The sequence below is a fragment of the Callorhinus ursinus genome, unplaced genomic scaffold (genome assembly GCF_003265705.2).
Source record: "Callorhinus ursinus isolate GAN/ISIS: 27379988/994484 unplaced genomic scaffold, GSC_fseal_2.0 scaffold20, whole genome shotgun sequence".
Taxonomy (NCBI): domain Eukaryota; kingdom Metazoa; phylum Chordata; class Mammalia; order Carnivora; family Otariidae; genus Callorhinus; species Callorhinus ursinus.
In genome coordinates this window covers 13770866-13794049 of record NW_027397082.1, presented here as the reverse complement: position 1 = coordinate 13794049, position 23184 = coordinate 13770866, and the positions used below count along the sequence as shown (strand labels likewise).

The window sequence follows — 23184 nt, the reverse complement described above, 5'->3', positions numbered from 1 at the left end:
GGTTCTCATGGCTCAGGTTTTATTGGACAGAAATAAATGACCTTTTCCCAACTATAGCTAGACCCCTCAAGGTCTTGGAAACTTTGCTTCCAAAATTCCTTAGAGAATTACACTATCCCAAAACCCCTCCCAACTTGAAAGTGTAAAATGGGCCACTCCTCATGACCCCGGTACAGCTCTTTCTGCCCACGGGCCCTGTCCCTGTGTTTTACTAAAACCACCTATTTTTAAAAAAAAATTTATTGTTATGTTAATCACCATATATTACATCATTTGTTTTTGATGTAGTGTTCCATGATTCACTGTTTGTTCATAACACCCAGCGCTCCATGCAGAATGTGCCCTCTTTAATACCCATCACCAGGCTAACCCATCCCCCTACCCTCCTCCCCTCTAGAACCCTCAGTTTGTTTTTCAGAGTCCATCATCTCTCATGGTTCGTCTCCCCCTCTGACTTACTCCCCTTCATTCTTCCTCTCCTGCGATCTTCTTCTTTTTCTTTTTTCTTAAAATATGTTGCGTTATTTGTTTCAGAAGTACAGATCTGTGATTCAACAGTCTTGCACAATTCACAGCACTCACCATAGCACATACCCTCCCCAAAGTCTATCACCCAGCCACCCCATGCCTCCCACCCCCAACCACTCCAGTAACACTCAGTTTGTTCCTGAGATTAAGAATTCCTCATATCGGGGCGCCTGGGTGGCTCAGTTGGTTAAGCGACTGCCTTCAGCTCAGGTCATGACCCTGGAGTCCCGGGATTGAGTCCCGCATCGGGCTCCCTGCTGAGCAGGGAGTCTGCTTCTCCCTCTGACCCTCCCCCCTCGCATGTGCTCTCTCTCTCATTCTCTCTCTCAAATAGATAAATAAAATCTTTAAAAAAAAAAAAGAATTCCTCATATCAGTGAGGTAATATGATACATGTCTTTCTCTGATTGACTTATTTCACTCAGCATAACACCCTCCAGTTCCATCCACGTCATTGCAAATGGCAAGATCTCATTCCTTTTGATGGCTGCATAATATTCCATTGTGTATATATACCACCTCTTCTTTATCCATTCATCTGTTGATGGACATCTTGGCTCTTCCCACAGTTTGGCTATTGTGGACATTGCTGCTATAAACATTGGGGTGCACGCACCCCTTCGGGTCCCTACATTTCTATCTTTGGGGTAAATACCCAGTAGTGCAATTGCTGGATCGAATGGTAGCTCTAATTTCAACTGTTTGAGGAACCTCCATACTGTTTTCCAGAGTGGCTGCACCAGCTTGCATTCCCACCAACAGTGTAGGAGGGTTCCCCTTTCTCCACATCCCCGCCAACATCTGTCGTTCCCTGACTTGTTAATTTTAGCCATTCTGACTGGTGTGAGGTGGTATCTCATTGAGGTTTTGATTTGGATTTCCCTGATGCCGAGCGATGTTGAGCACTTTTTCATATGCCTGTTGGCGATTTGGATGTCTTCTTTGGAAAAATGTCTCTTCATGCCTTCTGCCCATTTCTTGATTGGATTATTTGTTCTTTGGGTGTTGAGTTTGATAAGTTCTTTATAGATTTTGGATACTAGCCCTTTATCTGATATGTCCTTTGCAAATATTTTCTCCCATTCTGTCGGTTGTCTTTTGGTTTTGTGGACTGTTTCTTTTGCTGTGCAAAAGCTTTTTATCTTGATGAAATCCCAATAGTTCATTTTTGCCCTGGCTTCCCGTGCCTTTGGCGATGTTTCTAGGAAGAAGTTGCTGCGGCTAACGTCGAAAAGGTTGCTACCTGTGTTCTCCTTTAGGATTTGGATGGACTCCTGTCTCACGTTTAGGTCTTTCAACCATTTGGAGTCTATTTTTGTGTGTGGTGTAAGGAAATGGTCCAGTTTCATTCTTCTGCATGTGGCTGTCCAATTTTCCCAACACCATTTGTTGAAGAGACTCTCTTTTTTCCATTGGACATTCTTTCCTGCTTTGTCAAAGATGAGTTGACCATAGAGTTGAGGGTCCATTTCTGGGCTCTCGATTCTGTTCCATTGATCTATGTGTCTGTTTTTGTGCCAGTACCATACTGTCTTGATGATGACAGCTTTGTAATAGAGCTGGAAGTCCGGAATTGTGATGCCGCCAGCTTTGCTTTCTTTTTCAACATTCCTCTGGCTATTCGGGGTCTCTTCTGGTTCCATACAAATTTTAGGATTATTTGTTCCATTTCTTTGAAAAAAGTGGATGGTATTTAGATGGGGATTGCATTGAATGTGTAGATTGCTCTAGGTAGCATTGACATCTTCACAATGTTGGTTCTTCCAATCCATGAGCATGGAATGTTTTTCCATTTCTTTGTGTCTTCTTCAATTACTTTCATGAGTATTTTATAGTTTTCAGAGTACAGATCCTTTGCCTCTTTGGTTAAATTTATTCCTAGGTATCTTATGCTTTTGGGTGCAGTTGTGAATGGGATCGACTCCTTGATTTGTCTCTCTTCTGTCTTGTTGTTGGTGTATAGGAATGCCACTGATTTCTTTGCATTGATTTTATAGCCTACTACTTTACTGAATTCCTGTATGAGTTCTAACAGTTTTGGGGTGGAGTCTTTTGGGTTTTCCACATACAGTATCATATCATCTGCAAAGAGTGAGAGTTTGCCTTCCTCTTTGCCGATTTGGATGCCTTTGATTTCTTTTTGTTGTCTGATTGCTGTGGCTAGGACTTCTAATACTATGTTGAATAGCAGTGGTGAGAGTGGACATCCCTGCCGCGTTCCTGACCTTAGGGGGAAAGCTCTCAGCTTTTCCCCATTGAGAATGATATTCGCTGTAGGTTTTTCGTAGATGGTTTTTATGATATTGAGGTATGTACTCTCTATCCCTATACTCTGAAGAGTTTTGATCAGGAAAGGATGTTGTACTTTGTCAAATGCTTTTTCTGCATCTATTGAGAGGATCATAGGATTCTTGTTCTTTCTTTTGTTAATGTATTGTATCACGATGATTGATTTGCGGATGTTGAACCAGCCTTGCAGCCCAGGGATAAATCCCACTTGGTCATGGTGAATAATCCTTTTAATGTAGTGTTGGATCCTACTGGCTCGTATTTGGGTGAGAATTTTTGCATCCATGTTCATCAAGGATATTGGTCTGTAATTCTTCTTTTTGATGGGGTCTTTGTCTGATTTTGGCATCAAGGTAATGGTGGCCTCATAAAATGAATTTGGAAGTTTTCCTTCCATTTCTATTTTTTGGAACAGTTTCAGGAGAATAGGTATTAATTCTTCTTTAAATGTCTGATAGAATTCCCCTGGGAAGCCATCTGGCCCTGGGCTTTTGTTTCTTGGGAGATTTTTGATGACTGCTTCAATTTCCTTAGTGGTTATAGGTCTGTTCAGGTTTTCTATTTCTTCCTGGTTCAGGTTTGGTAGTTGATACATCTCTAGGAATGCAACCATTTCTTCCAGGTTATCTAATTTGCTGTCATAGAGTTGCTCATAATATGTTCTTGTAATTGTTTGTATTTCTTTGGTGTTGGTTGTGATCTCTCCTCTTTCATTCATGATTTTGTTGATTTGGGTCATTTCTCTTTTCTTTTTGATAAGTCTGGCCAGAGGTTTATCAATCTTGTTAATTCTTTCTAAAACAGCTCCTAGTTTCGTTGATCTGTTCTACTGTTCTTTTGGTTTCTAGTTCATTGATTTCTGCTCTGATCTTTATGATTTCTCTTCTCCTGCTGGGTTTAGGCTTTATTTGCTGTTCTTTCTCCAGCTCCTTTAGGTGTAGGGTTAGGTTGTGTATTTGAGACCTTTCTTGTTTCTTGAGAAAGGCTTGTATTGCTATATACTTTCCTCTCAGGACTGCCTTTGCTGTATCCCAAAGATTTTGGACAGTTGTGTTTTCATTTTCATTGGTTTCCATGAATTTTTTTAATTCTTCTTTAATTTCCTGGTTGACCCATTCATTCTTTAGTAGGATGCTCTTTAGCCTCCATGTATTTGAGTTCTTTCCGATTTTCCTCCTGTGATTGAGTTCTAGTTTCAAAGCATTGTGGTCTGAAAATATGCAGGGAATGATCCCAAACTTTTGGTACCGGTTGAGACCTGATTTGTGACCTAGGATGTGATCAATTCTGGAGAATGTTCCATGGGCACTAGAGAAGAATGTGTATTCCGTTGCTTTGGGATGGAATGTTCTGAATATGTCTGTGAAGTCCATTTGGTCCAGTGTGTCATTTAAAGTCTTTATTTCCTTGTTGATCTTTTGCTTAGATGATCTGTCCATTTCAGTTAGGGGGGTGTTAAAGTCCCCCACTATTATTTATTGTTGTCAATGTGTTTCTTTGCTTTTGTTATTAATTGCCTTATATAATTGGCTGCTCCCATGTTCGGGGCATAGATATTTACAATTGTTAGATCTTCTTGTTGGATAGACCCTTTAAGTAGGATATAGTGTCCTTCCTCATCTCTTATTACAGTCTTTGTTTTGAAATCTAGTTTGTCTGATATAAGGATTGCCACCCCAGCTTTCTTTTGGTGTCCATGAGCATGGTAAATGGTTTTCCACCCCCTCACTTTCAATCTGGGGGTGTCTTTGGGTCTAAAATGAGTCTCTTGCAGACAGCATATGGATGGGTCTTGTTTTTTAATCCAGTCAGATAGCCTGTGTCTTTTGATTGGAGCATTTAGCCCATTTCCATCCAGGGTAACTATTGAAAGGTATGAATTTAGTGCCACTGTATTGCCTGTAAGGTGACTGTTACTGTATGTTGTCTGTGTTCCTTTCTGATCCTTGCTGCTTTTAGGCTCTCTCTTTGCTTAGAGGACCCCTTTCAATATTTCTTGGAGGGCTGGTTTCGTGTTTGCAAATTCCTTTAGTTTTTGTTTTTCTGGAAGCTTTTTATCTCTCCTTCTATTTTCAATGACAGCCTAGCTGGATATAGTATTCTTGGCTGCATATTTTTCTCGTTTAGTGCTCTGAAGATATCTTGCCAGTCCTTTTTGGCCTGCCAGGTCTCTGTGGATAGGTCTGTTGCCAGTGTAATATTTCTACCATTGTAGGTTACATATCCCTTCTCCCGCGCTGCTTTCAGGATTTTCTCTTTGTCTCTGAGACTCGTAAGTTTTACTATTAGATGTTGGGGTGTTGACTTATTTTTATTGATTTTGAGAGGGGTTCTCTGTGCCTCCTGGATTTTGATGCCTGTTTCCTTCCTCACATTAGGGAAGTTCTCTGCTATTTGCTCCAATATTCCTTCTGCCCCTCTCTCTCTTTCTTCTTCTTCTGGGATCCCAATTATTCTAATGTTTCGTCTTATCGTATCACTTATCTCTCGAATTCCGCCCTCGTGATCCTGTAGTTGTTTCTCTCTCTTTTTCTCAGCCTCTTTATTTTCCATCATTTGGTCTTCTATATCACTGATTCTCTCTTCTGCCTCATTTATCCTAGCAGTTAGTGCCCCCATTTTTGATTGCACCTCATCAATAGCCTTTTTGATTTCGACTTGGTTAGATTTTAGTTCTTTTATTTCTCCAGAAAGGGTTTCTCTAATAACTTCCACGCTTTTTTCGAGCCCAGCTAGTATCTTTAAAGTCATGATTCTGAACTCTCTGTCTGACATCGTACTAATGTCCGTATTGAGTAGGTCCCTGGCTGACGGTACTACCTCTTGTTCTTTTTGCTGAGGTGATTTTTTACGTCTTGTCATTTTGTCCAGAGGAGAATAGATGAATGAGAGAACAAAATGCTAACAGGTTTACAACGTCCCCAGCAAATATACTGTATACAAATCAGAAAAGACCTGAAACCAGGGGAAAAGAAAGGGAAAGAAAGAAAAAAGAAAGAGAAAAAAAAAAGATAAAAACAAAAGCAGAACAATACAAAAAAAGCAGAATATGATCAAAGATGATCAGGCTAGTGCATAGATCAGTGCCACACACTAGATTTTGGGCGTATTTTGGTGTGTTAGAAAAAAGTGCCTCTTAAAATTTTAAAGGAAGAAAGACATATATGTACAAAATAAGGGTTGATACAATGAAGGGATGGAAGATGACTGTAAAGATGAAAAGTATAAAAGATTATATAAAAGGACTTGATAAGAAGTTTTTTGAAAAAAGAAAGAAGAAGAAAAAAAAAGAAAAAAGGGAGAGAATGTGATCAGGCAGGAGACTAGAACAGAGCCATACACTAGTGATTTAGCGTATATTTTGATCTGTTAGAAGAAACTGTATCTCAAAATTTTAAAGAGAGAACAACTTATATATGTATGCCAAATATAAGGGTAACTACTATGAAGGGATAAAATATGACTCTAAAAATGAAAAATAAAAAATGTGTTTTTTTTAAAAGAGATTGATAAGATGTTGGTTGAAAAAGGGAAAAAGAAAAATAAAGAAAAAAAACAGTTAACAAAAATTAACTTTGATGAACTAATGAATCATGGTAAAAAAAAACCCATGAATTCTATGTGCAGTATTCCCCTAGCGCAGGAGTTCTCCCATTCTCCTTGATCGGTAAACTTGGTCTTGGCTTGCTGGCTGTTCCTGCTGATCTTCTGGGGGAGGGGCCTGTTGCTGTGGTTTCCAAATGTCTTTGCCGGAGGCTGAATCGCCCCGCCCTTGCCGGTCCGGGCTAAGCAAGCTGCTCGGGTTTGATCTCAGGAGCTTTTGTTCCCTGCAAGCTCTTGGTACAGCCTTGGAGGACCAGGGCAAAAATGGTGGCCTCCCAATCTCCACCCGGAGGAGCTGAGAACTCGGGGCCCCGCTCCTCAGTGTGCCCCCAGAGAAAAGCAGTCACTCCCGTGTCCCCGGTCTCCGGCCGCACTCCGTGCTCACCCGGCCTGTGACCGAGCGTTGCTATCTCTGGCACCCGACCCCGTGTGGAGTCTCCAAACCCAGCAGATCCCTGCGGTGCGTTCCCGTGCCGCTCCTCCCCGGGAAGGAAGGGGAGTCTCCCCAGCTCTGCCGCTTGTTGGGTCCCTGCTGGAGGAGCAGTGGTCCGACTGGGCCGCGGATCACAGTTTTTGGCAACCCCGAGCTGAGAGCCCGCGCCTCGGCTCCGTCTCTACAGCCAGCTTCCCCGCTCCGATACCTGGGAGCTCTGGCGCACTCAGGCACCCCCGGTCTTTCTGTGACCCCGAGGCTCCTGAGACCACACTGTCCCGGGAGGATTCCACCCCCTGCTTAGCCACTGCAGCGACGTCCCTCAGCTGAGCCAACTTCTGAAAGGTCCGATTTTGTGCTCCGCGGCTCTATCACTTGCCAGAAGCGGCCAACGGAGGCCCCTCCCCCGCCGTCTATCCTCCCGAATATCGCCTCGGATTCACTTCTCCGCAGGTCCTACCTTCCAGTAAGTGGTCGCTTCTCTGTTCAGAGAGTTGTTGCTACTCTCCTCTTCGATCTCCTGTTGAGTTCGTAGGTGTTCAGAATGGTTTGATCCCTATTCAGCTGAATTCCTGAGACCAGACGAAATCTAGGTCTCCTACTCCTCCGCCATCTTGCTCCGCCTCCTAAAACCACCTTTTTGCACCAAAGACAACTCAAGAATTCTTTCTTGGCCATCAGCTTTGAACCCTAATGTCTTTCCTACATCACATCTAGTACGTACTTTTCTTCTTATAAATGGGGGAGCTTGGGACTCTATGAAATAAAATGATTTGGCTGAGATCACACAATTAGTGGCAGTGCACAGGATGTGTTCATACCAGCTTTCAAAACACACACAAGACATACTATTTACTCTTTATAGGACTGACTAAAGTACTGATCTAACAGATTAAACATTTTTATGTATCTGCAAATTTTGAGAAAATCTAGGGAGATAATGCTTATTCAATTTTCATTTAGAATTTCTAACATTTCTAAAAATACTCTGAAACTTAAGAATGAAATTTAAAAACTGGCATCCTGTAAGCTCTGTTCTTTTTTTTTGTTTTTTTCTTTCTTTTTTTTGGTTTTGTGGTTTGTTTTTAAGCTCTGTTCTTTTGAGTACATACCTCTATCACCATCTGATTGAACCACATTTGAATATTAACTTTTCTTTTCTACCTCCTGAAAATCTGCAAAAGTGATCTTTGCAGTATGATGCAGGAAACTAACATTCTTAAATGCAGATTCACTGCTGAAAATCTCAACTCCCCTCTTTCCTAACTTTCAACTTGGCCCCAAAGCATCAGCTGTGACAGAGGCACTTCACCAAGCTCTTTCCTTCCTATGTCCACTTGGGCCCTGAGTGGTATCTTGGACCACAGTTGCATGATTTTCTGAGGCAGAACAACAGGACTGCTACTAACTCACAACCCCAGGATCCTATGCCCAGAAAAGAGCACAAAACTGAGATGAAATGCAGTGAGAAGATACTCAAGTCCATGACCGGAGCCCTGATTTGGTGAGCCAATCTGAGAACAGGTTTTCTACTAGCCCCCATGCAATTTTCAGTGGCTTGAAGTCAACGTCTTCGGCCATTAAGAAAAAAACGAAGTATGAACATACTATTGAAAGAGGGAACTTACATTTAATGAGCCCTACTCTGCATCTGGAGCTTCAAAGACATTTTTTCCTCACAGCAAACTAACATGAAATGTAATTGTAGGGAATGAGGTTTTCATGGACATTGGGAAGCTGGAAGCAGAGCTATTGTTCAGGGATTTAGTGAACCATGATTTCCTCCACAGATCAGCTGTGGCCATGATGATGACAGGTTTGATGATGATGACATTAGCCCTGGAGGAAAATGAAAACTTAAAAGGAAGCATCAAGTGCAAAGACTGTTCTTGAATATAATGTAAGCCTCAACTCCAGAAGCATCTTGGAAAATCAAAACACTGGACTTTCAGATAGGGCTGCAGACCATCTTTCACAGACAAAATCACTAACAGTTCTTGGTGACCACCCAGTTTTTGATAAATCTCTGCCCTTGCTTAAATACAATAAAAACTCAATCTAATCTTAAATTAGCACATGTGTATTCTCTGAGGGAAATGAGGGCCCATGAGGGTAATTACACATCTCAACTCTATCTCCTCCAGGAGGATAAAGAATCCATAAGAAAGAAAGGGTAGCATTATTTCCAGTGGGTACAGGAACTACTGGGTGACAGAAAGTGTCAAATCAATGAAGAAAGATGGCCCAGGAACTAGAGGCAAGAGGAACCAAAATCCACAATCTAAATCTGCTCTAGTCTACAAGACCTATTTCAAGGCTTATCACACCCCACATCCATCAGCTTGATGTTTGCCACTATAAACTAGACTGGTACCAGTACCTTGACCTTTGCCCAACTACAATGGGTCTTTGGAGTAAGTGAAATTGCTCTAAGTTTCAGTCTGAATATACCCTGCAGAGCTGTATCTGGAAAAGGTGAAGAACACAGATGAGTTAGTACCCAGGAGCAAAGGTGGCAAACCGATGTACCTCGGGCTACCAATGCCATGCTGCCATTAGCTAAGCTAATCAGGACTGTCATGGAGGCAGCCTTCTTAGCTGACCAGAGTCCAGACAGTAGCTGACTTCTGTTGCCCCCTTCTGCAGCTCCAAATGCTTCCTAGTGATTGGAGGAACAATTGTATCATGTTGGTTTCAAACAAGCCAATGGAAAATGTAAGCAGAGCCCTTTTGAGTAAGAGTCTTCCAGTTTTGTAGATACTCTAAAACTGGCCCAAATTAAAAAAAAAAATGTAATAGATATAGGCAGAGTCCATAGATTCACAGATCATCTCAGCATCAAGAGCATCAGCCTCTTTGCAGTGCTGCCAAGAAGGGAAAATTAGAGGCCAGACCTCTATCAAGAAAGCAGCAGTAACTAGAATCATTTGACGTCAGCGAAACTCTGATTGCTAAGGCTACTACAGGCTGGGACCCACTGTCACCTGGTAAAAGTATAGTCTCCATCGTATAACATTCATTTCAGTTTTGAAGAGACAGGTTGTTGGGATTGCTTTCTGCAACCCAACAAGAGGAAATGTCTCATGCAATGTAGAAGGAAGAGAGTGGTTTAAATTCTGACACGCTCCTTTGAGGTCAGAAGTGATGGATTCCCAACTGAGAGAAGGCAAAAATAAATCAAGAACGGGTGATCTAGGAAGTTGGGAAATGAGAATATAAGTGAGAAAAATTTCACAATAAATACTAATCAAGTTCTAAGGGTTTTCAGATGAAGAAATCTCCTTGTCCCACCAAAGAAAAGAATTTATGCATCGACTTATTACAGGCATGGCTAATCCAAGTCCCAAATTATTTCCAAGCATCTGGAATAATGCATAATGCAGCAAGTATAAATTTCCCAATTAATGTGGTTTAGAGTTGGGAATGGAGAAGACAGACTTTGATCAAGTCATCTTCTTTCTTTCAAACTCAAAGAGTTAAAGCTAAGTTCACACTGGCCTGATTCAATGTTCTTATTTGAAAGGGGCAAAGAAGCAGGACACTCAAAGATAAATTCTTTTCAAAAAGCTCTTTTAAGTCCTGGTCCCCAGAAATGCTGGCAGAAATAAATATACATTTTTTAAAAGAAAAAAAAAAGAGTCCTGTGCCTTTCATGAATTGATTGCATCTCCTGCTTCTGCAAGCTAAGAAGTCATAATCCTCTGCAATCACAGATTGTTTGAAGCCAATAAACCAAAGGTGATGACCTTGCTAATACATCCCAGCAGGAGGAAGAAATAAAGCCGTGCTGAGGAATAACTCTTCAGCACACCATTTCCCTTTGGAAACAGGAGAACGGAACTGAAAGTGCCCCAGCTTGATTTATGGATGAACAGTATTTCAGAAACCTCACCTGAAAGAAAAGGAAGGGTTTTCTGAAGTTCTCCAGTAAAGGCTGCTTTTCTCTTGTTCTATGACACACAGGGCAAGCCCCCGCCCCTGGCTACCAGCTTCTTTGACATGCACAACTCCCTGGCCTCTGCTCACAGGGAGGCTGCTCTATCATGACTGTCCCATGTCCCTCCACCTAAAGTTAATTCTCTGGTGACAGCACAGCACAGAGCTCAGGATCAGGAATTCAAATAGGCCCAACATATATTTGTTTTTCAACAACCCTCTGATGCTAACAGAAGGAAATACAACCAGGAGACACAAATGGGAATAAATTTATCTTCCTTTTACTAGCATACCAGCTTCTGACACTTATGGAAACATCGCTATAGACATGCAGCATAACAGTGTCAACCTACACACTGAAATCAAATTAATATTTGTCCCCTCCTTCATGTGCCATGGCAATAAATTACACCAAGAACTGACATTCGAGTTCAATAACAGAGGGAAGTCAACCTTCGATTACCTGTGATATACAGTATGCGGCAAGCTTTACATCCATTAATTAAGTACACAGGTGACATAGATAATTTTTTAAAAAATCTTCTTTCCCCAATATATTTGTCCTGGTGCTCCTTTTTACTGAACACATACTACAGGCCAAGAACTGTGCTCGGCACTGGGGATACAAAAGGGAATAAGAGAACAGGCAATCTTCAAAATATTGCCAGTAAGGGGAATAAATATACAGAAAGTACTTACAATTCAAAGTAATGCATTCAAAAAGGAAAACATGTAAAACAGTAAAAGCACATGAGCAGTAATTTATTCTCTATATGGAAGAGGGTGGTCAGGGAAGAGAGAATCCCTGTGGGGTTCAAAGCCTGCATCCTAGACCCAGAATGCCTGGATTCAGATCTCTTCTCTACTGCTTACTACCCTTATGATCCTGTGTATAAGTTTCCTCATCTATAAAATGGGTACAAAAATAGTACCAACTCATAGGGTTATTGGAAGAATTAATTTAGTTGATATGAATAAAGCTCTCTTGAAGAAGTTCCTGGCACAAAGGAAACAGCCATTATAAATGGCTATCATCATCATTTATTAGATAAATCGAATACAGGAGAAAAAATATTTCAAGCAAAGACAACCACAGCAGCATAAAATCCAATGTTTTTGTTTGTTTTGCATTATTTACTGAGTGTTTAGCAGGTGATACACATTTAACATAACCATCACCATAATTCTATGAGATAAGTGCTATTATGACTCCTTTTTCTCTGATGAGGAAATGGAGCAGAGAGATTAAGAAACCCCACCACCATCTCAGAGCTAGTGAGTGGACATAGCCTGGATTCCTGTCTAGGCAGTTCAACATCCAAGCCCAAGTGCTGACCTGTTTATGGACTGGCCTTCCAAGTGCCCCTGTTGTCTGGTGGAACCTACAAGCAGTTGACCATGGCTAGAGCATATAATGATCTTCCTTCATTGGAATTCTAGGAAGTGGAGTGATCAAACTCAAGGAATATGGTTATCCAAGAGGAGAGGGATAGGGGAAGCCAAAGCAACATAAATTTAGAATCCAGAAAATTAAAGTCCAAAAACTAGACTTTTAAATATAAAAGGAGCAAATCATTGGAATGGGCTCCAGAGCAAACTGTGGAAAGAAAAAAAAAAGGGACCAAAAGAAACTCAACATCACTTCAATGTGACATCTGAGCTGGTCTGTCTCTGTCTCTCTTTTTTCTCCCTCAAGAAAGGTATGACAGTGACTACCAGACGTGGTTAATACACAAGCCGTAGGTCTTGGAGGTTAAGAGCTGCCTGGTGAAAACCTGCCATAACCAGATCAGAGGAGGCTGCTCAGTGTTCGCCAAAGCTATGGAGGTAAGTTGTCACACGAATACCTAGGAACGTGGGGGACCTGACAAGCAGATCCAGCAGTTCCATACACATGCAGAAAAATAGCAACTCCTTCTCCTACAGAGCTGAATGGATTTCTTAACAATAGCTTTAATAAAAGGCTTTTCAGATAAACTCCACCTGCTCTGACCAGTTCCTTTTCACAAAGTCCCCTGGGGGCTAGATATGTACTAAGTTTAATATTATTAAAAGTCACACTCCTCTGGATATTATTTCTTAAGTGTTCTGTAGGCTTTTAAACACACTTGGATTGGGGATCCTACTGTTCTGCTGTTTGTCCTCCCCCAACCCCCAGCTTCACTTTCTTCTCTATGTAGCACGGACCCCCTCATCTACCATGGCAACCTCCTCAGCTCCCTCACCCTGTTGTCATTGTTCAACACCTCTCAGGAACTACAAAACCAACTGTCTTCTTGAGTATGACATAAGGCTCACTGCAGTGAAAGCACAGTCATGCTAACCCCAGTCTATAGCCGCCCAGCACTGCACCTGCAGGCCCCTGAGCCCTCCCGCCTCATGCCTCCTCAGCAGCCCTTCCACATTGTTGATCCTCAAGTCTGTTTCTCACTCACCGTAAATCCAAATGTCAGGAACTCCCTCAACTCCTGGTCTCCCAGGAAAGCTGATCTGTGCGTGCCCCACTCTGGCTTCCTTGCTTGGTAGAAGAAATACTCCCCTGTGCTCACCCCTCAGTCCATCCTGATCTACCATGACTGGATAAGCTCCCAACACTTATCTTCTCTGCCACTCAACCTTCTACCAGTTGGATTCACTCTGAGGTTTTCCCACATTTTCAACATCTTCCCACTGATTCATCCCCCCATAAAACATGGTCAGGGTTGCTCTCTCTTCAAGAAAGGAAGATATAATCTATGACCTCCTTTATGGAAAATCATGTTTCTTCCTTTATTTCCCTTCACAGCTTCTTCCTTGGAAGAGTTGTTTCTATAACCTATTCTCAGTTGTAGGTGCTCAGTAGACATCAGTAGAGCAGATGTATGCAGTACATGCCCTCACCATCCACTGGACTATCCAAGAAAATAGCAGAAAAGTCATTCTAGAAATGTCTCTTCCTCCCACCTTCTCACTCATCCAATTGTTCCATTCATTTTTACTTTATAAGATCTATTGGACTCACCACCCCATGAAATCCCATACTCCTGCCCGCCCACCACCAAAAGTCAACCCCTTTTCATCTCTTACCTTACTGACCACTGTTCTCATGGTCACCAGTCTTGTTCTTTTCCATCTATATCTTCAACATGATACCATGAAAATTTTTTCCCTAAAATTCCCATTTCATCAAGTCTTTCCCTTGCTCCAAACTTTCAATGATGCATTACTTCCTCTGGGATAAATGTCAGAATACCTAGCACAGATGAATTTGAATTGGCCCATTTCTATTTTTCTGACATCATCTCTAAAATACTCCATCCACACACAGACTATATTGTGATCTCGTGTAATCTCCTTAAGAGGCTGTGTCATCAGCATATAAAAATGCCTAGAATACAGTATACACTTAATAAATATATAATTAGCCTCGGGCGCCTGGGTGGCTCAGTCAGTTAAGTGTCTGCCTTCAGCTCAGGTTATGATCCTGGGGTCCTGGGATTGAGCCCCACATCAGGTTCCCTGCTCAGCAGGGAGTCTGCTTCTCCCTCTCCTCCCTGTTTGTGCTCTCTCTTGCTATCACTGTTTCTCTCTCTCTCAAATAAATAAATAAAATCTTTAAAAAAAATAATTAGCCTCTTTTATTCCTACTTGTTCATCAAGAGTGAGGGGGGCATCTGGGTGGCTCAGTCAGTTAAGCGGCTGCCTTCAACTCTGGTCATGATCTCAGGGTCCTGGGATTGAGCCCCACATTGGGCTCCCTGCTCAGTGGGGAGTCTGTTTCTCCCTCTCCCTCTGCTTCTCCCCTCTGCTGATGCACAATCTCTCTCTCAAATAAATAAAATCTTAAAAAAAAAAGTCAGATCAGGTATCCTTTCATCCAGGAAGCTTTCTCTTCCCCAACCCAGAGCGTGTTATGGTGCCTCTATTATGGTACTTGACACATTAATCTCATTTATTTATCTGTCTCTCCCACCAGACTGTGAGTTGCTTAAGGGTGACAATCAGATCTTATTCATATCTGGATTCACACCATTTAGCATGATTCCAGATGTGTACTTACTTATAAATTCAGTTAATTTGACAAATCTCACTTAAATGGCAATGTGCCAGGCACTTTTCTGGGCATTTGCAATAAAACAGAAAGTGAAAAATACAAAGTCTCTGCCCTCAGGGAGTTTATATTCGAGCGGTGGGCATCAGACAATAGCCAAGTAATAAAATCATTACAGATCACAACATGTACACTGAATGAAATACACAAAGAACCTGTGGCAGACAAAAACAAGGGCCTTCTTTTAAATAAGGTGGATATAAATAGTTTTTTAGAAATAAGGTGGTATTCAGGCTGAGATCTGAAATATGAATGAGTTGCATTGACCGAATAATGAAACTGTATGTTGCTACACATAATTAAATTGTGCATCTTCTGAAATTCTTTGTGCTCAGTATAGAATTCTATACTCAAAGACAGTGGAGTAAAATGGTAATTAACATTCTAAGTATTTCCTGAATCTATAACGAGTTTTGATATTAGAATGTTAGTTGCTCCGCTTTCTCTAGGAATATTTTCTTGTTTCCTGGGCTCATATTGATAAAGTTACGAGAACATCAGGGCAATGATTGCTTTAATGTGTATCTCATCCATTACTTTGCTAAAAAGAGAAATGGGGGACTCAGCACAGAGCCAACCACTGAGGTCAACGAGGAGCGCAGAGAGGGGGCAGCCCGAGGCCTAACCCTCACAGAGATCTCACGAAGGTGTGCAGAGTCTGCAGGAGGATCCTTATAGAAACAGCCTTCATGTGGGTATTCAAGAAGATTTTGTCAGAATTGAGGAGGCCAACAAACATTCATGGTCATCTATGGACATTACCAGTTTCCCGAACTTGAATCTGGGCTCTTCCCACTTGGCACTGGCTGTGTTCCTACTCTTTGATCGACTGTGATGTCCTTTCACAAGATAATGTAGCACATGATTCATAACAGTATCTGCTACCTGGAGGGCATGAGGTTAAAAAATTTAGGATATAAACCTGGGTGGCTCAGTTGTTGGGTGTCTGCCTTCGGCTCCGGTCATGATCCCAGGGTCCTGGGACCAAGCCCCACATCGGGCTCCCTGCTCGGCAGGAAGCCTGCTTCTCCCTCTCCCACTCCCCCTGCTTGTGTTCCCTCTCTCGCTCTCTCTCTCTCTCTCTCTCTCTCTCTGTCAAATAAATAAATAAAACTTAAAAAAAAAATTTAGGATATAAACCAGTACAAGACACAAACCCGGATTTTAAAAACCCTAAACCATTTCTTAATATATTGCTTCTAAGCAAAAAAAACATATAATGATATTTAATATGTGCCAAGTTCTATTTTAGGTGCCAAGCAAACAAAAGTAACTAAGACGTGGTCACAGACTTTGAGTTTCCAGGCCAGTATGAAAATAGATGAGTATTGACAATAGCTCGTGCGTAGCTACACGCTGCATTTGCCACACTTCTGTAATCACCTGCTGAGTGTCTGCCCTTCACTAGATTTGCAGTTTTTGTAGGGAAGAAACGATTTCTTACTTGGATCTTTTTCCCCAGGGTCTGTCTAGCACAGTGCCTGGCACAAAATAGGGGGCTAGTCGATGTTCGTTAAACTGAACCAAATAAATATATACAACCATCCTAAAACAAAGATATGTAATGTGCTACAGTATTAATGAGGAAGGAACAATTTAGTTTGGCTTCAGGGAGAGGCAGGTGGGAACAAAAGGTCTACAGAGCCACAGAGAAATAAACCTAAGAAAAAGTGTTCAGTGTCACTAGACACCAGAGAAATACCCCTTAAACCACACGGAGATCAACACACCATTTTCACTGAAAAGACTCGCAAAATTTTCAACTGAATTAAATTTTAAATTTTAATTTTAAATTCAATTTTTAAATTGAAAATCCCCAGGGCTGGCGAAATCATTGGGAAATATATAATTTATTACTGCTTATGGGTGTGAATTGTTCCAATCTTTTTTAAAAATCATCTCAGCTATCCATTAACGCTAATTATGTATATATTTTTGATACCACAGTATCACCTTTAGGACTCCAGAGTAGCTACAGCAAGAAAATTACCCCAACACAAGGACATGATTACAATATGTTTATGGAAGTGCTATATGTAATAGCAAATATTGTGGACATGAGCTAGAGATCCACTGAAAAGGTAATGGGGAGGCCGTGGGGCACAGGCATTAAAGGGATCGATTCAGGAACCACTTCTGGCTGCATTGTGTTGGGAACGTGACTCAGCTTTGCAAGCCTCACTCCTCTCCCCTGCAAACCTGGGATACTAGGAGTGCCTGTTCCGTAGGCTGATAGGAAGGTAAAAAGCACTGAGAACATTTCCTGGCACGCATGAAGCACTACCTAAGTTAGGGTGTAGCTGTTTAACTCTGCACTGGACATCCATACGATCTGATGCTTAACTTTATCTTCTTAACACTGTCATCAGGACAGACACCGGTGACTCACTGTTAAGGAAACAAACAGGTTATCAGAGTTCTGTGACTAGTTATTCCTATTTTCTTAAACAAACAAAAAAGTGGTCCTGACATACGTGTGTATCTGTTGATCTTTTTGAGTTGGGGCATGATGATATGGGCGGAATCACCAAAGACTCTTAGCATCATCGACCTCAGGAAGGCGAGATCTGTGTGGGAAGAGACTATTAACATTTTTATTTGTCTCTGCACTGTTTGGCTCATCATAATTGAGCATATATTAGATTTTTTCAATTTTTTAAAAAAATAACAATAAGGTTTCATACAATAGTCTTATAACTCCAGGAGCGACAAGTAACTCCATGTGACTCAAATATGGGAAAGGGAGTGAGATTTAGAAAGCTCAAAAGAATCCAGAATCCAGAATCCAAAGCATGTCATGATCCTGCCGGGGAGTGCGGCTCTCTCCTTGCGGCCCCGGGAAAGGCACTAGGCATGTGCATGCACCAGGAAGAGTAACATCATCAGAGCTGTGTGACATGAAGAGTCCTCCTATGGGGAAATTACCATACTGTAGCTTGATTCTTTTTCTTTTTTTAGGGTGGGTATCCCTATTTTTTATATTCTTATTTTTGTAGTTGACTGAAAGCTGGATTTTGTAGCAAAGCATCCTTCAAAGCAGGGACTAACAACCTGTCCCAAGCTGCCCTCTGTTCTTGCCCTGGATGAGGAGTGGGAAGGCAAGACAGGCCCAGCTAATGCGCATCCACCACAGGGAAGGCAGAGTCCCAGCCTTCCGGTCAGCTTCTGTCAGCCTGAGCTGCGCACACTCTCCAGACAGCACTGTCTGCAGCCAACCCCACACAGACGCTGCCTCAGGGGACTCTCCACAGAGCTATCCTCTCCACAAAGACTCCACGGGGAAGCCTCTCTTGATAATTGCTGTGTGTAACACCCAAGATGAAACAAAGCTGCTCCTGGGATGAGGACCCAGGGCTGGCTCCCAGGGTGGAATCAAACAGAAAGCCTACCCATGCTCCCTACCTTAGCCACATGCTCCTTGTGCCCCAAAAGCAGGTATTGCTCCTAGAAAAGTACCTAATTTGAAGATGTGTTCGGACGCTTGCTTGTGTTTCACCTGAATCTGAAATGGTACCCTGGATTTGAAGAGAAGTCAGCCATGTCAGCTGAGCTCTAGGACACGGGCACTGAGGGCTGCCTGTCCCTTTAAGAGTATCCCTTTCAAAATTGAAGAGGGGTAATTGGAGGGGGAGAGGAACCATGAGAGACGATGGACTCTGAGAAACAAACTGAGGGTTCTAGAGGGGAGGGGGTGGGGGATGGGTTAGCCTGGTGATGGGTATTAGGGAGGGCACGTTCTGCATGGAGCACTGGGTGTTATACGCAAACAGTGAATCATGGAACACTACATCAGAAATAAATAAATAAATAGAAAAAAAAAAAAAAGAGTATCCCTTTCAGCTCCTTCCAAAATTGCCTAGGGCTCTCTCACCAGCTAAGCCTCTCTCAGCAAAGTGCTGATTACCCAGGCACTAGAGGGAAAAAAGATGAATATATTTCTTCTCAGAGATACTGTATCTAGATTTTGACATTTTATTTATCTCAACCTTTAAGCTTATCTTGCTCCAATATGGCAAAACCACCAGCTCTACCGAATCTCAAAGCTTAATCCACTGTGAAGTGGAGAAGATTCTGAGGGGTAGTGAATTGTTGTGTGTCAGATTATCCCCCTTTCCTCTCGGTTGGACTCCCTGAGTGAACAACAACTCAACACAAAACAAAATCAACAACTTGCTCCAAGATTAAGGTGTAGTCAATGACAAGACCACCTGGGAGTAGGAGCTCATTAATTCAGCGCAGCTGCACCTCACCCTGTCATCCACAGCTTGCTGAGCCAGCAAGGTGCGAAGCCTAGGACATCACTACAAGGTCAACTGCCTCTCGACCTCTCTCTTGTTCTGACACCCCACGCCATTTGCCACTTGACCCCTTCTCACTGTTTGGTGGGAAAAACTTGTAAAGAATAAGGGCTCCACTGAAAAGTGCTTGTGTCTCTTTGTTGGACAAGAAGCCATTTCCCTTTTGCCTGATATTTTTCTGGAATAGTAATAAGCTGCTCAGAATGTCACAGTTCTTTAAAAACTCTATTTCATATATTTAGGATTAAAATTTTGTTTGCTTATTTGCTCAGGTACAGAAAGAATCACCAGAAGGCAGAGGGGACTCCCAAAGACAGGTAAGCAGTAAAATGATTGAAGTTTATTAACATCCCCGTAAGTGTATGGCCTATTATTTACTAATTGCATAACCCAGAGCACACCATAAAAATGAAGTAAGAGGACGCAATACTGCATGTGTGGCACTTAATTTCATGCCTGGCACATAGTGACCGCTCAATAACAGTTCGTTTTTATTATTGTTGTCATTATCATCATTATCACAAGAATCTTTGCCATTATCATTAAACCAGAAAGGTGTTGGGTTTAAGGATTTAAAGTCTAGTTGAGAGAAAATATACATGTGAGTAAAGTAAAGAAGCAACACTTATCTCGTGTCTTTATTACAAAACTTAGGTCGTATGACAGTCTGTCTGTTTACGTTAGATCTATCTTCTTCTGGGATCGGGCAGCTTTAGGTGGCTGCCTAAGTACCCAATCCAATACAGTTATAGAAGGTAGGTTCCATACAAGTACATTTAACTCTCATTTGAACTGTCCACAGATCTTTGCCCCCCTCTAGACAATGAACACCTGAAAGACAGACAGAGCTTACGTGCTCTTGATCTATGTACATACCCACGTTCCCCTCCGTGGACTAGAACAATCTAAGACCTACAGGAGTTAATCAATACATCTTTGTTGAATAAATGAGTAAGAATATGAAATTTAAGTATTCACTGGTCTGTTCAAGAACAGATGCTTACTGAGCATCGTCAATGGGCTAAGTCCAGTGCTCTGTGCTAGGGATATAATGAGAATACCTAAATTCCACCTTGTCCCCAGCAAGCCCCCAATTTTAAGCCAGGTTTCTAAAAAGAAAGTAAGAGCTGATGTAGGAGAAAACGAGTTTGGCACCAGTTTCCTTCAAGCAGGGCTAACCCAGACTCCCCCTCTCCTCTTCTATATTAACACCCCAAAGAGATCCCCTAAAGACCAAACATGGGAATTGTGAACCACCCTAAAACACAAGCCCTACCAAAGCAGTTATGAAGTATTCAAAATATTTTTCTTTTTCCTTCCCTCTTTTCTTTTCTAAATTATATTTTCATTTAGGCATGGGTTCTTCTATCAAAGTATTAAACTGATAGTTCTAATGGTATAGAGCACCCACAGTAGTTATTTGCTACAAATGAGACATGTAACATAGGGCAGACATGGTAAATGACTATCGTGGCTCGATCAGAAAAGTAAACATATGCAGGTATATTATATGTGTATACGTGTGTGTGTGTATTTACGTGTGCATATGTATGTGCACATATCCTCCATTGAAAGTGATCCTAAGACTGAAGGGTCAACAGATGATTCCTTCCACACTTTCCAAAGCTTAAGCCCATAGAGGTTGCTCCTTCAGAAGAAAGGCCCGGTATTACTTTTGTTTGCTTATTTGCACACTAAATTTTTATTTATCTTTTTATTTTACTAACTCACCCCCCTTCTTGAGATGAGGAAAAAAACATCCTCCCTAGGCCAGGGCATCAGTCACAGTGCCCCACAAGGGGGAAAGGAGCCTGGTGAACCTGACTTTAGCAGTCTAGGGCAAGCTGTTCCTCCTGTCCCTGGGGCATGCCCTTCTCACTGCTCGGGTTGAGACTTAGGGCCTCTAACAGCCTCTGTCCCCACTGAGACAGAATTGCATATCTTTTAATTTTCTAACATGCCGACTACACTTCACACAGCAGATGCACCGCAAAATAAAAGCTGGCTTTTACTTTCATGTATGTACATACATTAGAGCAATCTATCAAGGAAACATAAGCTTACGTGGAGTCACAGAGAGTCTGATGAAGGGGTCCTGAATTTAAACAATAAAGCGAGTGTCAGGCCCTTAATACATTAAAGAATTGTACTTTCTGAGGCTCCTACCGAACTTTCCACACTTTAATTTCGTTACATCATTTCCTTGGGACCAAAACTCTGCATAATTGACCTTGTTGGGGGAAGAGTTCAATAATCTAAACACCTCACCACAAGCACAAGAACAGGATCCTATCATTTTCTTTGGTCTGCTGGGGTTTTCCTAAAGCACACAACAATTTATTCGGGGTTTCTTATATAGAGTGTGAAGCCTAATGGAAAACAGCCATCAGGTTAAAATGAAATTTAGCGAACAATCCTTTTGTGGGGTAGATTCCTTTAGGGTGTATAACTCAGGACCCTCTTCTGTGTGACAAGGGCATTGCCCTACAACCCAATTGCTAAAGCAAGTACAGTTACCTCCCCTCCAGCCCCATCACTGTTCACTGTAGCAGGGATGGACCCCTGACCCAAAGGGCAGATTGGACTCCTTCTCCCTAGACATTAGCCCTGCGACTGAGGCCCAGCAGCCAGTCTCTCCTGGTCATGTTAACTGACAGCGGGTGAAGTTCCCCGCTAATCCTACGTGCGGGAGAACCGCCCGCTTATGTCTGCCCGGAGGCGACTCCCAGCTCCTATGTTCTTAGTACCACCTCCCCCCCTCCCCCACCATCCTCTGTGCACAGCAGTGTATGTGCTCAGGGATGGCTGATCAGAAGTGATAGTCAACATATTTAAGCCATCACTGTAATGACGGCACTGACCCATCAGACTCTGGGCTGGGCGCCAACCCAGTGATTGCTGAATATCATCCCTGGGGTCATCTCCACCCTCTCCCTGGCTCAGGGATTATCACAAGACCCAGGCCTAAGCAACCATGCACCTCCTGTGCCTGAGGTCAGTTTGGGTGTGGGCACATGACATGGGCTGGCAAAGACCCAAGCAGGATGAGACCAATAAAGCCCATGTTTACAAACAAACAGAAACAACGGAACATATAGCCCCTAAGAACAAAAGGAGCGGAGGGCTGCCTGGATTTCTGAGCACCTTCCTGTCCCTAGTTTCAGCCTAACTGCACATGTGTGCTGGTGTTCAATGAGTCAGTCAGATCCTCGAGGATCAATAGAATTCATCTGAAGAATTTATATTCACACAATACAGTGTGAATCCCAGAGAGGAAGGCATGCACGCGAGTGTGTGTGCATACACGTGTGTGCTAGTGAACTGAGGGCCTGGAAGGAAGTGGTGCTGTAGATTCTCTCTGCAGACACCCCTCCGTTCTTTTGTTTCTGCTCCAACAAGCTCATAAATCAGTGAGAACCGTGGGAACCAAAACGCATAAAGGCAACCCAATAATGAACAGTTTAGCAAAAAGACCTGTGGCCAAAACAAGGGGTCTATAAAGAAGTAAGGATCTGGCCTGCCTGGCGATAAACCCCAACCTGTGACTAAAGAAAACGGAGAGCAAACAGAGGAAGCAGTGAGAACACAGAGCCAAAAATCTCCCCACCCCCGGAAAAAAAAAAGGGGTGGGGAAGAGCAGTCATGGGCGTCATATTTAAGTAACACAGTAATCCTTAGCTCACTTTATCTACGTACCTCCAAAGCGAGCTCTCAGTGATGCTCCCCAGGTTATAGTCATAGAGCTTTGTCAAAATGAGAATCACCTGAAGGCAAAAGAAGACATCATGGTTAGTCTCAAACAATTACAATATCATAGAACTGAAATGGCCCAAGGGAGGACTTAGGATTCCTTTAATGGGTGCTTAACATAATTGAATGAATTGTTACAGCATCACTTAACACCGACTGGGGAAGGGTTTGCCAGGGCCTTCCTTTAAACCACTCAGGCCTGATCCCCTCCCCAACTTTCTCCCTCTGTCCTGCAGTAAGAGTTGCCTGCCCATCCA

General features: G+C 42.4%; 1 protein-coding gene across 5 annotated transcripts in view; it reads right to left on the bottom strand.

Annotated features, from left to right (window-relative positions):
• The window catches only part of SORCS1 (sortilin related VPS10 domain containing receptor 1), a 572578-nt gene that overhangs the window by 341153 nt on the left and 208241 nt on the right, over nucleotides 1-23184 (bottom strand). For all 5 annotated transcript variants that reach the window (XM_025880696.2, XM_025880698.2, XM_073904224.1 and 2 more), the window contains exon 2: nucleotides 22874-22941. In XM_025880696.2, coding sequence (XP_025736481.1) covers nucleotides 22874-22941 — 68 coding nt within the window. The remainder of the gene's footprint in view (nucleotides 1-22873; nucleotides 22942-23184) is intronic.